A 16298-nucleotide genomic window follows, 5' to 3' on the forward strand; every position below is an offset into this window, starting at 1 on the left:
TGATGTATTTAATCACTTGTCTACTTGGGTATTTTTTAAATTTTTGGCATACATTAAAATCTGCATTTTTTTTAGCTAGAAATGATTATAAACCCCCCTCCTCCTCCTCCACTCGTGGCACCTACCATTGCCAACCAAGGCAGGTCAGTTCCACCTACCAGTGCCGCCTATCAGTGTCACCTATCAATACCCTTCAGTGCTGCCCATCAGTGCTGCCTCATTAACGAACATCAATGAAGGTGAAAAATTACCTGTTTGCAAAATTTTATAACAAACTATAAAAAAGTTTTTTGATTTTTTTTTTTTTCAAAACTTTCGGCCTTTTTTTGTTTGTTCAGCAAAAAATAAAAACCCCAGTGGTGATTAAATACCACCAAAAAAAAGCTCTATTGGTTTGAAAAAAAAAAAAAGATAAAAATTTAATTTGGGTACAGCGTTGCATGACCGCGCAATTGTCATTCAAAATGCAACAGCGCTGAAAGCTGAAAATTGGCCTGGGCAGGAGGGGGGTTTAAGTGCCCAGTAGGCAAGTGGTTAATGGATTCTATGCATTAAGAGAAGAAACTAAATATAGTATTACTAAATAAAAAGATGCGCTCAACTAAAAAAAAACACTTGTGCAAAAATAAAGACCTTATATGAAAGCAAAAATAAGGTACATAATATAGTGCAACAATAAGCATACAACATACAAAATAGTGGATAATCATGTACAATCATAGGTCCATTATCAAGTGGACTAAACATACAAATGCAAAATGAATACATTTAATAAATATATAGTCCATAGTGATGGTAATGAATGTCCAATAAAAATAGGAAATTTGATGGTGACAATAATGGCAAAAATAGGTTGTTTACACCTCCACCAAATACACAGGAACACCAGGTGTGCAATCAAGGCTTACCGGATGAAATGGACCCCTTAAATTCAGGGGGTCAATGAAAGCAGACTCAGGACACCAGAGATATAGACACCCGATACCAGGACCGGCACCTCTTCCAATATACTCCCAAGTCCAAACAGATCCTCTTTTGATTTCACTAAAACTGTGGATGGACTCCCATATAGCATACCCAGAAAGGAACAAGAGGACTCAGATAGTGAAGTACGTACAAAAATTAAAATTTAATAATGGTAGATGCACTTACATGGTACAGGTATTAAAAGGGCATATCAAAACCACAATCGCAGTCTCCGGGAAAGGAACGCCGCTTCCGCGTTCCACCGGGAGCTGGAAGTGACGTGGTAGCGCGACCACGATCCACCGTCCCGACGCGTTTTGTCAGCTCGTATCTGACGTGACCATATCTGAGGTGACCCTGACGACGTCAGATACGAGCTGACAAAACGCGCCGGGACGTAGGATCGTGATCGCGCTACCTCGTCACTTCCAGGCTCCCAGTTGAACGCAGAAGCGGCGTTCCTTTCCCGGAGACCGCGGTATCGGGTGTCTATATCTCTGGTGTCCTGAGTCTGCTTTCATTGACCCCCTGTAATTTAAGGAGTCCATTTCATCCGGTAAGCCTTGATTGCACACCGGGTGTTCCTGTGTATTTGGTGGAGGTGTATACAACCTATCAAGTGCTGCCATTATTGTCACCATCAAATTTCCTATTTTTATTGGACATTCATTGCTATCACTATGGACTATATATTTATTTAATTTATTCATTTGTATGTTTAGTCCACTTGATAATGGACCTATGATTGTACATAATTATCCACTATTTTGTATGTTGTATGCTTATTGTTGCACTATATTATGCACCTTATTTTTGCTTTCATATAAGGTCTTTATTTTTGCACAAGTGTTTTTTAGTTGAGCGCAATTTTCTATTTACTAATATTTTGTTTCTTCTCATATCTCACGTATTCATGTGTTTATTGCAGCTCCTATATTAGGATTTAATCCTGCACTTTTTATGAATTATTTTCACATCCTATAATATATATATATTTATCACTTCCTTTGTGTGGGTTTTTGTTGGCACCAACACCACAAACTTTTTTCTCATTCTATGCATTAAGGTGAATAACTTTGTTGGTTGCAGCAACCCCCAGACCCCCCGTTATTCTTACTTGAACCCAAACGTTCCAGCGATGAGCACGAGCCCAGCAGCTCCAGCCGCTGTCTCGGTTTCTCATTGGATAGATAGATAGCTGCTGGAGCCATTGGCTCCTGTCAATCAAATCCAGTGACATGAGAGCGGGGGTACGGGGCAGAGTCCTGCCATCTGTGTCAATGGACGCAGTAGCAGAACTCGTGAGTGTGCCCGCACAGTGCCCCCATGGAAAGCGGCTCTCCACGGGGGTATCCAAAGAAGAGGAGGAGACGGAAGCGATGCTGGGGCACCCCAGAAGAGGAGGGTAGGGGTCTGCTCTTTGCAAAACCCTTGCACAGAGCAGGTAAGGATAACATGTTTGTTATGAAAAAAAATAACCCTTTACAATCACTATAACCTCACTCAGCAGAGATTTGCACTCACTTATATACCATTGTTCTTGTCTGTGTCCCCCAGTGAAGGTATTTCCATCACTTCCTGTCCTGCTGTCACCGAGACAGGAAGTGTGAGAAGAGATTACACCAGGAACACACACAGTACTAATACACTGCAGACTGTACATAGGGGGGCTCCAATGGCCCTCTCTTCTCCTCGCACAGTGCAGAGAGTACTGGGACCACGTGGTGTGAGCACGTGGCACACAGCTGTCTGACCCCTCCCCCTTCTCCCTCACCTTTATTCTCGCGGTCCTGCGCTCCCCGTCCTCGGTGTCTACCACTCTTATGTGCCTTATTCTGCTGTTTGAAGGCTCCGGGCCGGTGAGCCGCTTGCTTCTCACCCATCGCCATGCTATCCCGAATCCACGCCCACTAACAGCCGTGCAGAGAGCAAAGCCGCCCAACTCCGGGCGGAAGAGACACTACGGCTTGGAATCCAGTGCGCATGCGTAGAGGAGGTGTCCCAGCCGACCCGTGAGAATTCCCTACCCCTCGTGACGGTGTGGGCTTGTCACTGAGCATTGTACTCTTAAAGTGGAGCTAAGGTAAAACGATAGAGTGGAGAAGGATTAGGTTTTTATTGCCGTATGCCCCCCTCCTCTTTAGGAAGATTCACCCTATTTGCCATGTTTACCATTATCAACAAACATGAAAGTAAAAGAAATACCCACATTTAGAGAAAGGGAACAGAGAGGAAATTTTCCAATAGGGACACTGTTTCTGGTGACTACCAGGCATTCTGTCACTTTGCAGGAATTTTCTCTCACTTCCTGTTGTGGCTTTGGGACAGGAAGTGGGTGGAAATCTCCGCAGTGGGACACAGATGGCAAAAAACCTGACCTATAACTCTCCATTAAAAAGTTTTGCCTTTAGTTATACTTTAGCATTGTTGAGGAAAGTGGAAACAGGATTGCTCATCAGATCGCATATAATGAGATAATTGAGTGACTATAACCAATAGGGTCTGATACTTGCCTACATGCCAAGTTAGCCAACCAGGTTATCCCAGAGCCTCAGTTCACACTAGATGTGGCGCAAATTTGCTGCGGATTCCGTAACCCGTTTATGCAAACCGATCGCAAACTGTATGTTAGCAACCCCCTACAATCGGTTTGCAGAACGCAGGGCGACTTGCACAATCTGATGGCATGGGCATGGCACCCATACGATCCAATTCTGTTGCGAACAAAAATGGGACCTGCATGAATTTTGGTGCAAATGCGGTGTGATCTGAACCATACAAATCCATGGCTCAAATCACACCCCAGAGAAACCGCATGTAATTCGCACAAGAATGTGCTGCGATTCCTGTGCGAATTACATGCTGTGTCCCATACCACATGAGTGTGAACCCAGGCAACGGGTTCATTCTCTCTCCCCTCCAGTATGGCAGTTTGTAGGGAATGTGAGGAGTACTCCAATCAATGTGGGTAGTTGGTGGTCTGAACAGACAGCATACATAATCATAGTGTCCCCCCCCCCCTCTGTTCTCCTGATGAAGCTTGATCTGTGAAATGTATGGAGAAAGCAGACCTCTGGACTATTTTGGTACGTTTTGTACCTAGTGTGGGGTTGGTGATTACAGGGTAGTCTTCCCAAGAAGGGAACTGTTGTTATTTTATATGTAAGATATCTATCCGGAAAAGACAACAATTGGATATTTGTTTAACAAAGTATTATTAATAGGCATTGAAAGATTTTCTTTCTTTATCATACGTCCCACGACTCATATCCATTATTATCCATAAGAGGAATGGTACCCGGACCCCATACCGGACATGCATGGAATCCACCTCTAGCCCTCCAGCACTGAATGGGCAGTGCCCTGGTGGCAGCCCTAGTCTCTTTAGGGGACAGTTTCTGCTGTAGCCCCATGTCCCCCTCCCCATTCGTATCATATGCGTTGTGCTCTTTATTCACTTATTTTTTAGGGGGGGGGGCCTTTTTACTCCCTCCTGAGAGCTACATGGTAGTATGTGGGGCAGGGGTGGGTCAAGGTGATTGGGTGATCATCACATCCTCCATGTTTCCCTCCTCGTTGGGGGCCAAGCAAGGGTCACATGAAAGGCCTACCCCAGGGTGGGTTCCTCTAGGCTACGCTGGGCTCTTTGTACAGGGTCACTGACATGCACATGGGGTACATTTACTTGAGGCACGCTCACAACCCCTAGAACCTAGATGATAAATTTGAAGGAACTCTAATAAGCACCATCTTGATGTACTAAACATTACCATGGTTATTTGTACATTTAGAAGGGACACGCAGAGCTCTTGTCCCCTCTATCTGTCCAAAGTATTACCACTACCTCACTCCGAGTAATGTTCGGGGGTCTCGCTGTGCACCTAGTGTGGACTTCACTTCAATTAACTCTTTCTCTTCAGTTCCTATGTACAGGAATAGAGATCCGAGATTGCAGAGCCGCTCCCATTGCTATGGGAAATGGATCATGGCCAAAGAAGTGCCGACAAAATCCCCCTCGCTGCAAGAGGCTATCCCACCTGGCACATGTACACACTTAATGACAGGCTGTTAAGAAACCTTTGTTAACCATGTGTATCTTTACACTATATAAACTCCTTGTACAGATGTCTTCATACCCCAATGTGTTTAATGACCTGAGCTGCAGACTATGTGTCGGTTACTTACATTTCATCCCTTTAGTAACTCCAGACCAGGCAAATGGGCCATACACACTATAAGATTTTCTAAAGATTTTTTCCTTTAGATTTACCAAAACCATATAATATGAGGTCAAACCTAAACACTTTCAATTTGTATGCAATCTGGCAGGCCCTTGCACTACATAGAAAAGGTAAATCTGTAGGAAAAAGTCTTCAGAAAATCTTATAGTGTGTATCCAGCTAAAGGCAAAGTTTCAAACATTTTACTTGAAGAATAAATTAACATGATGACATTTGACAGTCCAAGATAAAGTCCCCTAACATCCCTAGTCCCTAACTACAGGCTTGTGGCTGCCCCAGCATACCTGTTCAAGCAAAGTCCAATGTTGGCTGAGTCTATGACTGGAATTTAGCAATGGCACAGGGCAGAGCATCCCTCTCTGAGTGTGTGTAAATTTCCCCCAGGATCTGGGCCCTCATCCCTTTTATAGCACACAGGACCAGAGGATTGGACCCAAGAAAAACCCAGGGGTGCAGTTAACCCCTAACCTTCCGCTGGGGCAGCAGTAACCTCTACCTGTCTGCAAGTAGAGTGGTTTAGGGGCAATCCAGGAGGCTTCTGGTGCAGAACGCTCCCTCCGTCCCTTGTTTTTTCTGTGGGGAACCAGATCACTGGCTCAGAAGGCATGAGTTCTCATTTGGGGCATAATCTATCCCATCTGAAAGGTACATCACACAGGTGTTTTCACGTCTTATCCACTGCTGACTGGACTGCTGGACAGCCATGTCTCAGGGATGGAAAAGGGGGGATCAAAAGGTAAAGGGTTCCTAAATTCACTTATCAGGCAGCGAGAAACCTAGATATAGCTCCCCTTGCTCTGTATCCCATGGGGTTCAGCTAGTTCCATGTGGCTCTGACTCCTTTCACCTGTCTAGGGTTCCCACAATCTCTGGGATACCTTTCTCCAGTTCCTTTTTGTCAAGGGAGGAATTCTCATCTGCTATTGCTGGCTGGAAAACCAGCTCCCCAAAGTCCTATCCAGTTTGGACCATATTGATGATGGAGGAGGAGCCAGTAGTGGAAGAGGATACATTTCCAGAGGAGGGGAAGACAACTGTTTTCTCATCTGAATAATCTACTCCTGAGGAATCCCAGGGTCCAGTTTCATCCCAGACCCAATCTTTTCCTGTACATCCTCGTTTAAAGGATATGTTATATACAGACTGGTTTCACCCTGATTATGGGTTTCTTCTACCAAAGATTTGCTTTACAATATCCCATGGAGTTCACTAAAAACAATGGAGTATCCCTGCAGTTTCCTATCTCAACAAAACTCACAGGGTACCAGTGGATGAGGACCCAGTATTTAAGAATCTGGGAGCCAATTGTAGGCCTCTTCTTCTCTAGTGAGGGCATTCTTACAACCCACTATTGCAGCTGTAGGTGTGCATTCAATGCCCCATGGTCTGGGTTCATTGGATGACCGCAGAAATTTGGAGTCAGGCAGATTATTTAGAGGATTCCCCATGGCTTTAGCTTTTCAGTGGATGCCTTAAAGGACTCCATTCAACAAGTTTTTTATTTTGGTGTCTTGTTGGTGCACATGAGCAGGATCTTATGGCTGAAGAGCTGAGTTGCATTGTACAAAGCAGGTTGGGCACTTATCTGTTCAATAAGAAAGTTTGTTTGGACCTGCTCTGAATGAATATATCTAAAAGGTAGCCGTGGGCAAGAGAAACATGTTGCTGCTCAAAAATGTGAAGCCTGTGGTACAAAAACTTGCCATTCTCTCTACCTCCAAAAAGCATTCCTTTCACCACAAGTCTCCGGCTTTAAGCCCAAGCTCCAATCCCAGTTCCTCAAGAAATCATGAACATCAAAACCCTCTGAGGGAGACAAGTTCTCTTCACAATATAGGGGAAGACTAAAGCCCCGTACACACGCAACGATTATCGGCCGACCGATCGTCCGACTTTTGTCCAGAGTGGTGTTTTGTTGGTTGGAATGTGCCTAGACTGTACACGAATTTTCTCGGCCAACAAAAATCTACTTCAGAAGTGATGTCATGTGCTGGTTTACTTTCCGTGTGTTTTTTCTTCTCTGAGCATGCACAGTCTTGCTCATCAGATTTTTGTCTGCCGAAATCTGTACTGACTGACGGAAAATCGGCCGTTGTGTTGTTGACCAACAAAAATTTTATAGCCTGCATACCAGATTTTTTTCAGACGAAAAGTTGGTTGTCGAAAGCATCATACTAACAAGCCGAAAATCGGCCGATCGGACGTTGGCTGAAAATTCCTGGCCAATAATCGATGTGTGTACGAGGCATTACTCAGGGGAGGAGATGTTTGCAAACATTCACAGAAAAATTTCAGGCTTCCAGGGGGAAATTGCAGACAAATGGGTCCGCAATATACAGTATCGGCTCAAGGATACAAGCTGTAATTTCAAAATCTTCCCTACACTTTATGCTTTTTAATGTTTAAGATTCTGTAAAAAAAAAAAAAAAAAAAAAGGTTCCCCCCCCCCCCCCAAGCGCCAAACCACCTGCAAGGGGTGTTTGCCCTGGTCCAAGAGAGTGACATTTTCAGTGGTTTCTGCATGAACCTTTTCACGGCTCCGCAACCAAATGGTAACATCAGAGACTCAAAAGCTTCTCTGAGTGCAAATTTTCCATATGGAATTATTTCAGTCAGGAGTTATCTCCCTCCGGCAGGGAGATTTTCTGACATCTGTGGATACCAAAGATGCTTATCTGCATATTCAAATCTTTCAATCTCACCGATGATACTTAAATTTTACAGTGAAAGACTGCCACTTTCAGTTTGTGGCCCTGTTATTGAGCCTGTCCACTGCTTCAAGTGTTAAGCCTAGTACACACGCAACGAATTTCCGCCGACCAGTCGTCCATCTTTTGTACAGAGTGGTGTTTTGTTGGTTGGAATGTGCCTAGACTGCACACAAATTTTCCCGCCCGACAAAATTCTACTTCAGAAGTGATGTCATGTGTTGGTTTGCTTTCTTTGTGTTTTTTCTTCTCTGAGCATGCCCAGTCTTGCTCATAAGATTTTTCCCTGTTGAAATCTGTACTGACTGCACGAAAATCGGCCGTGTTTCGACGGAGGACAAAAATTTTATAGCCTGCAAACCAGATTTTTTTCGGCCGAAAAGTCGGAGTCGGTTGTCGGAAGCATCATACTAACAAGTCGAAAATCGGCAGATCGGTCGTCGGACGAGAATTCCCGGCTGAATTTCGACTCATGTGTACGGGCCTTAAGTCCCAGGTTCCTACATGCTCAGGGTATTCTGGTTATAGGTTAGCTAGAGCAGTGGTCCTCAACCCTGGTCCTCAGGGCCCACTAATGCCCCGTACACACGTGCAGATTATCTGCAGACTTACCTTTTCTATGTAGTGCAAGGGCCTGCCGGATTGCATACAAATTGAAAGTGTTTAGGTTTGACCTCATATTATATGGTTTTGGTAAGTCTGCAGATAATCTGCACGTGTGTATGGGGCATAACAGGCCAGGTTTGCAAGATAACTGAAATACATCCCAGGTGATATCATTTGCAGCTCAGTGATTGCAGTACTCTAGTCTGCATCTCCCCAAGGTAATACTTAAAATCTGGCCTGTTAGTGGGCCCTGAGGACTGGAGTTGAGGACCACTGAGCTAGAGGACTTGCTTCTGAGGGAGCATTCTATTCTGCTCCTGGGGTTCAATGTGAATCAAATTGTACAAGTGTGAAGAGGTTTGGATGGGTCTTGAACCGTGCAAAGACAACCATAGTACCAACCCAGAAGTTGAAAAATTTTGAACTGATCTTGGACATAACTCAATCAAGAGTGATCCTACCCCTAGACAAATGCCTTACACTCAGGTAAGTTGATTTAGAATATTGGACCCCTTAACCTGTCTTTGCATGAGGGTTCTTTGAAAGATGGTAGCCTCTGTTGAGATGGCTCCTTTTGCCCAGTTTTATTCCATGCTCCTCCAACTCAATGGCTTGTCGACATGGGACAAGGGGACACAATCACTGACCTCCCTAATGCTTTTAGACTCTATGAAGAGACTGCCTTTGGCCTGATGGTTTTCTCCAAGCATGCTGGAAGTGGAAAAATCATTCATCCCTCTGTCCTGCTGGGTTCTGATGAGGTACGCATGCCTGGTGGGCTGGAGTGGGGTTCTGGAAATCTCTCGGTCCAGGGGACATGGTCACCAGGATGTTGCCCATCAACGTCCTGGAATTGAGGACTATTTGTCGATACAGCTGAAGGACCCCCCTGCATAGGGTCAGTTAGACAATGCTGCAATAGTGGCATACAAAAACCATCAGAAAGGCACCAGAAGGGGGGGGGGGGGTGCTCAGGAGCTAACAGATCTCATCCTGTCTTGGGCAGAACTCCATATTTCTGCCATGTGTGCATTCTACACTCCCAGCATGGAAAATTGTCAGGAGGATTTTCTCAGCCATCAATGTTTAACTCCAGAGAAGTGGGCTCTTCACCCAGAGGTTTTCGAGGAACTCTGCCAATGGTGGGGAATTCCGAATGTGGATCTTCTAATGTCCAAATTCATTGCAAAGCTGGACATATTTGTATCCAGGGCCAGAGACCCCAGAACATTCACGGTGGATGCTTTAGTAAGGACATGGTACCAATAATCCCCAAAGTATCCCTTTTCACCACTACAGCTTCTACCTTCAGTTTCTCAGTACTCAGGTGGAAGGCATTCCAGTGATTCTGATTACCCTAGCCTGGCTCAGAACGTGGTACTTTGACATCGCAAATTTTTCGGTGGGTGAACCCAACCTCCTGTTGCAAGGTCCAATATTTCAACCTTCTACTGTATATAGTTTAAGGACAGCGGGCGGCAGGAACAGCAATGGAAAAGGCCTGTGGTAGATTTTCTTGTACTCTGGGACTCCTGGACGTAATGGGCACTTGACATTCTTTATGGTATATACTACCCTCTTCCTCTTGGATATTAATGATTAATATACTGCCTTTTACTGTTGTATATTGAATGAGGCCAGCCTATTTTTGGATATAATAATTTACCCTTGGTTTGGACTTTGTTAGGACATTTGAGCTCGTACTCCCCCAGTTCTTTATCTGTGTATATGAGGGTAACTGCGTCTGGCCCTGAATCTTAAGGACTCTATATCCAAGGATTTTATATTATTAGGAAGTCTGAATTTTTGCCCCCTTTGGGCTATGTTGGCTTATCTATTTATTCCTTATCCATGAGCCCTCTTTAGCTATAGGTTTCTCTTGTTTTCTGGATGATATATTATTGTTGAAAGTCCATTCCATCAGCTCAATATGGCTGGATGTTAGTTTTGTACCAATTTATGAATAGCCTATATTATATATATATATATATATATATATATATATATATATATATATATGAGACTTATATCTCCAGCTCAGTTCTGCTAAGAAACAATCTAGCTATATTTTCAGTATACTGTGACATAAGAAATCCATATTTTTTTAATCCATCTATTTAAAATCTTCCCAGATCCCTGTCTTGTTCAGGGCTCTTCTTTAGGTATTCGGTTCATCCTTTTTAGGAAGTTCATTATAGGTCATTGCTAACTATTTTTGATTTTTATGTTCCTTGAGACTACATATTTCCTGACATTCTCCCTCCCATATAGATATACCATTGGCCTTTTCTTGAGGTTCACATTTAACCCTTTGATCGCCTCTGGGTAACCCCTTTCCTGCCAGTGTTATTACAGTGCATATTTTAGCACTGATTACTGTAGTAATGTCAAAAGTGTCAGAGGTCCGATCTGTCCACCGCGAGGTCGCAGTACCCCTAAAAATTGCTGATCGCCGCCATTACTAGTAAAAAAAATAAAAATGACAAATCTTTCCCCAAGTTTGTAGACGCGATAACCTTTTCACAAACCAATTCTATATACGCCTATTGGGATTTTATTTTACCAAAAATATGTAGCAGAATACAAATTGGCCTAAAATGATGAAAACATTTGATTTTGGGAATGGAATATAGCAGAAAGTGAAAAAAAAAAAAAAAAAATTTTTTTTCAGAATTGTTGCTCTGTATCGTACAGGTGATCAAATACCACCAAAAGAAAGCTCCATTTGTGGGAAGTAAAGGACATCGATTCTATTTGGGTACAGCACCGCACGACCATGCAAATTGTCTGAATCACAAAAAAAGGCCTGGTCATTAGGGGGAAAATCTTCCAGTCCAGAACTGGTTCAACAAGGGAGGTAGAATTCTTTGGACTGTTAAGCATATTATCTGCATGGGAACACATGAATATAACATGCTGTGCACCCACTAACTTGTGTCTAACCAGTGGGTGGGTTGGAAAGGTCTATAAAACCGCATCCTACTTATTCCAGCATTAGGGCACATTTACACTTCTGTGGTTTTCATGGGTTGTGGTGATATTTATCACATGGTACCATTTATTCCAATAGAAAATACACTTGCTGGAATTCATACTGCTGCTGGATATACAGTATGTTGGGCAAATGCAAAGCTGTGTTACAAACCATCTGACATCACTCTAGTAGCAGCTAATCAAATCTTAAGCACCATCCAAGCACTTAATGACCAATTATGCAAATTTAGAGGTGGAATTAACACCTAATGCCACATAATTTACTTTGCATTTGTGTTCCAATTTAAGCTCTTCTATTCAAAGCCTAATTACATCTTTCCTATCACCTTAAATAGTTTTCTTTGGGTCAAGCTGCCCTAAACAAACTATTCCTTTACCAATTTCTGCAGCCACTGTCAACACTGTATATAGCTTTAGCTACATATGGTAAGCAGAGCTGTGTTCTGGCAGCGGTATGAGGAGTTCCCATCTGCTGCAAAAAAATTATATAATCAAGTCAGGCTGTGTACTTCTCAACCAGAGGAAGCCTTGTATTTTTATCAATGAATAGAAAGCGTCCTCAAAATGGCTGTGGTGGCAAGGCGGGCGGATGACTTCACAATCTCCATCTCAACCAATCACAGGAGCCTTGTATTCAGTGATAAAAATACAAGGCTTCCTCTGAATGGCTGAGAAGCACTCAACCCAACTTGATTTTGATCTGACAGTAGATAATTATTCCTTGCTGTGATTCTTCTGCCAGAAGACAGTGCTGCATACTGTACATAGCTGACAGCAGGCACAGTAATTAGTAATTGAAATATTTAATTTGAGCCAGCTTCCTCCAAACTACAGTGGAAGGAAAGATGGAGTTAGGCTTTAGATTAAAGTGGTATTAAACCCAAAATCAAACCTGCAGAGTACAAATTCTTATAGGCTTAAGGGACTAAATATCATCCAGTAACTTCAAGGCTATGCCATCTTACATCATGCAGTAATTATTAAATGCTACACTATGTAAGAGTTACAACACAGTCACATCAAGAAATGTATTGCTTTATTCAAAAAAAGAAAAAAAAAAAACCTTGGAAAAAAATAAAACAAAACAAATACTTGATTTCCCAAAAGGCTCTGATGTTTCAGGAGGATGTGTGGTTGGGACAATACCTGCAGTGTAGGAAATTAAATATAAAAGCAGCAACTTCAGTGTTCAGGAGGGGGCACACATCCTCGTCTCAAAACTAAACAAAAAGGGATGTCTGAGGGTAGGGATATGACAAATAGCTTTCTGTTCATAGTCTGAGACACAACAGTCTGATGAGAACAGTTCAACAAAGTGCTTTTCAGTCAAGGCTGTGCAACATCACTACCAATGAAGACCAGACGGGGGCGTCTTTTCATCCTTGTTACTCTCCAGAGAGAAAGGAGGAATCCTGACATCAAAGTGTGATCCATCAGGTCGCTCAAAGCGGAAGGTTCCCCTGAAGGAAAAATACAGATGTGTTTGAGTAAGCACACAATTATTTGCAAAGCAAACTGATCTAATACAGGGCTGTCCATGCAGAAAGGTGCTAGATATCGGTCATCATTCTAATCCTCTGGCTTCAATACGATCTTAGTTAAAGCGGTATTAGAAAAAGTTGAAAGGAAATAAATTGTCCATGATTCACTTGCTCCACCAGTTTCCCCCACAATCAATTCATGATGCTTTCACCACCAAGTACTAAAGCCTCTTACCGGATCCTGTGGACCATCATATAGTAAATCTGCGTGTTACGTCTCCTTATAAAGGGGAAACTCCAAAGCGCTAAATGTGATCCAGTCAGCATTGGTTCATCAACAGGATGAAAAATAAAAAAGCATATACGCCCATCATTTTTATTGATGTATGCAAGTTTTTTAAACCTATTGCCCAAGCTTAGTTTGCTTAGTGTGATTCCCAGCTGTTTTCTATGTGCCCTAGCAGTGACTAGCATTCTTTCAGTGTGGAAAAATGCCAATCACTGCCCCAGTGTGAACAGGCTCCTACACACCACTGACCTCTGTGCTTTGTTACATTCCACTAACCCTGACCTCAGTTGTACTTGCCTCTAAATTCTGGTTGACATACTACTTGTCTCTGAACTACTCATGCCTGTGCTCTGCATTATTTACTCCTGACCTTCTGAATTACATACTACTTACCCCTGACCACTAAACTATGCATTACATATCACTGACCTCCGAACTTTGCATTCTATATTACGGACCTCTGCACTCCATGCTAACATCCCTTGTGACAGTAATAGGCAGTGACAGGATCTCTTCATGGAGGGATCTGGGGTCTAAAATACTTCAAAGTAAATTTTTGAATACTGTCAGTTTTTTTTTAAAATCGGCGCTGTTAGCAGCTGAGTAAACCGGAAGTGACGTCGCTTCCGGGTTACTTAATCGGAGACTCGATCGAAGCCGAATCTGGCTTTGTTTGGGACTCTAACCAGCCGCTGGATGTGCAGGCAGAGGGGCGGCTAGCTGGGATAGGGGTTGAGCAGCTGCTGAGCCGCATCGGTTATCACCAGAAAGCCGACCGCCAGCTCTAAAAAACTGTACCGGGTTGATGCCTGTAGCCGCAGGCATCAACCCCGTACAACCACTTCTTCAAGCATCGGTTTGCGGAAGTGGTTAATGGGGCCATGCTATGTTAAAAAAGTGATAAAGGCTGGTGACCTTTGATCTCCTCTATGTTGTTCAAGTAGATTTCCACTCCTCCAAGGTTGCCTTACCCTGCTCTAAGCTGTCAAACAAAAGTGTCAGAGGGTTGCGACAAACCACTTACCACTGACAGAAGGGCTTACAATGGTCGCCTTTTATATGTAAAGCCTTTATCCCAAAAAAAAAAAAAAAAAAGTTACCATACCTGCTTATAAAGTGTTAGCTGGAGTTCTATGTAGTCAAGTCCATCTAAACACTACCCCCTTCCCCAGACAGAGGATGCAGATTTTCATTTTCCAAGAGTGTCTCCAGTGCTCCTCCATTCAGAGTGGAGACACCCCACGCCACCCCAGTAAGTGTGTTACTGGCCAGATTACCAGGTGAAAATAAAAGAAAAAAAAAAGCCTAAAGTCTGATCTGCATACTTGTTCTAGATGGACATTTAACGTAATAAAGCCAATAGATCAACATGAGTTGTCAGGTGAAGTAACAAATGGCAGCTCACATTTGTTCAAGCACAGGTTTCTGTCAAGTACGGACAATAAGGTTACATCAGCTGCACTCCCTATACAAAGTTAAACCATTGGCCCCTATTTACAAATATCTGTATAAAACAAAACTAACCAATTGCCATCCTCAGCTACGCCAGTAAACATTTGTAAGAATATGGTTTACTTGTATTACTCATAACGGGAATGTTTTGTGACCAAAGTGATTATGGTCACAAAGCTAGAAGCTGGATACATACATTACAGTATAAAAGTGGTTTCATAGATGGCCTAGCTCATGCCCTCTCAACATACAGGAGTCTTGCGGTGTTCCTGCCATCTCTTATATGTGGGTCGCACCATCTGACAGCTCCGTACTCGAGTCTGTGAACACCATAGGCTCATTCAGAAAAGGGAAAGATTCACAGTTTCCCCGCCATTTTGCCACCCATCATGGCAAGATCATCAAGGATTTAACTGTCATTGCCATCAAATACATATCCAAGGGGTCTCTGACAGACGGTGAAAGGTTTTCTTTGAGATAAATTGGTGAGGGTGCGCTGATAGCAATGGGTTAAAGCCGCTACCTGTATACAGTGCCTGAATATGTGTAAATAATGTGTTAAATTCAAAAGGTGCGCTAAAACAAATAATAAGATTTCCAAAATTATGCAAAAACAACAATTTGGATAAAGGTGAGTGGGATGTGCAAAAAAGTCCAGTGTATATCTCTTGAAGTGTCCATAAATGATAAAACATATAGGTGCTCAACAGCAAAGAAATATCTTCTACTTCAGTGCAATAACGCCCACAACCAGGTGAAATTCCTCCTTACCAGACGGAAAAATAAGGTGTGCACAAATAACATAAATTTCACTGCAACCGTGAATGCTGACACACTCCGCGTGAACCACCCAAAATGGTCCCTTACCAGATGTAGTAATAAAAAGCGCAGAAATATGGATTCAAAATCCCCTTCCACTTCCTCCGTGTATAATCTACACCGGGTGCCTTTTCAGTCAACCACTGGAAAGCGCTCTGGTTCCGAGTATATCCACTAATGGTTCCTTCACTCTGGACCTGTATCCAGGAGGCAGTGACCAAAGGCCAATGCCCTCCAGTTGCGGGGTGCAGGAAATAAAGTCGTGATAGTGTAATATCTTCTAAACCAGTTTAATGTGAGCAAAAATTACACTTACAGTTATGCAGTTCAAATCGACGTGTTGAAAAATGTGACAGGAATTTCCTATGGGTAGGCTCGTGTCCGGTTGCAGAACGGACTCCGAGCGGTCGTACGGGACGGTAACACCTCGGAGGTGTTTCAACACGCCGATTTGAACTGCATAACTGTAAGTGTAATTTTTGCTCACATTAAACTGGTTTAGAAGATATTACACTATCGCGACTTTATTTCCTGCACCCCGCAACTGGAGGACATTGGCCTTTGGTCACTGCCTCCTGGATACAGGTCCAGAGTGAAGGAACCATTAGTGGATATACTCGGAACCAGAGCGCTTTCCAGTGGTTGACTGAAAAGGCACCCAGTGTAGATTATACACGGAGGAAGTGGAAGGGGATTTTGAATCCATATTTCTGCGCTTTTTATTACTACATCTGGTAAGGGA

The 16298-nt window shown here is 43.1% G+C and overlaps 2 protein-coding genes across 3 annotated transcripts in view; both read right to left on the reverse strand.

Annotated features, from left to right (window-relative positions):
* Positions 1-2896, reverse strand: part of TSR1 (TSR1 ribosome maturation factor) — a 48437-nt gene extending 45541 nt beyond the window's left edge. The window contains exon 1 of the mRNA XM_082244352.1: positions 2741-2896. Within this exon, the coding sequence (XP_082100478.1) occupies positions 2741-2855 (115 nt within the window). The 5' untranslated portion in view covers positions 2856-2896. The remainder of the gene's footprint in view (positions 1-2740) is intronic.
* Positions 2897-12602: 9706 nt separating this feature from the next.
* POLDIP2 (DNA polymerase delta interacting protein 2) overlaps positions 12603-16298 on the reverse strand; it is a 30321-nt gene continuing 26625 nt past the window's right edge. Inside the window, exon 11 of one of the 2 annotated variants that reach the window (XM_082244278.1) lies at positions 12603-12975. In XM_082244278.1, coding sequence (XP_082100404.1) covers positions 12861-12975 — 115 coding nt within the window. In that variant the 3' untranslated portion in view covers positions 12603-12860. The remainder of the gene's footprint in view (positions 12976-16298) is intronic. The other variant, XM_082244279.1, reaches the window with a different exon arrangement.

Source organism: Pelophylax lessonae, assembly GCF_965119305.1.
Source record: "Pelophylax lessonae genome assembly, chromosome: 2".
Lineage (NCBI taxonomy): Eukaryota > Metazoa > Chordata > Amphibia > Anura > Ranidae > Pelophylax > Pelophylax lessonae.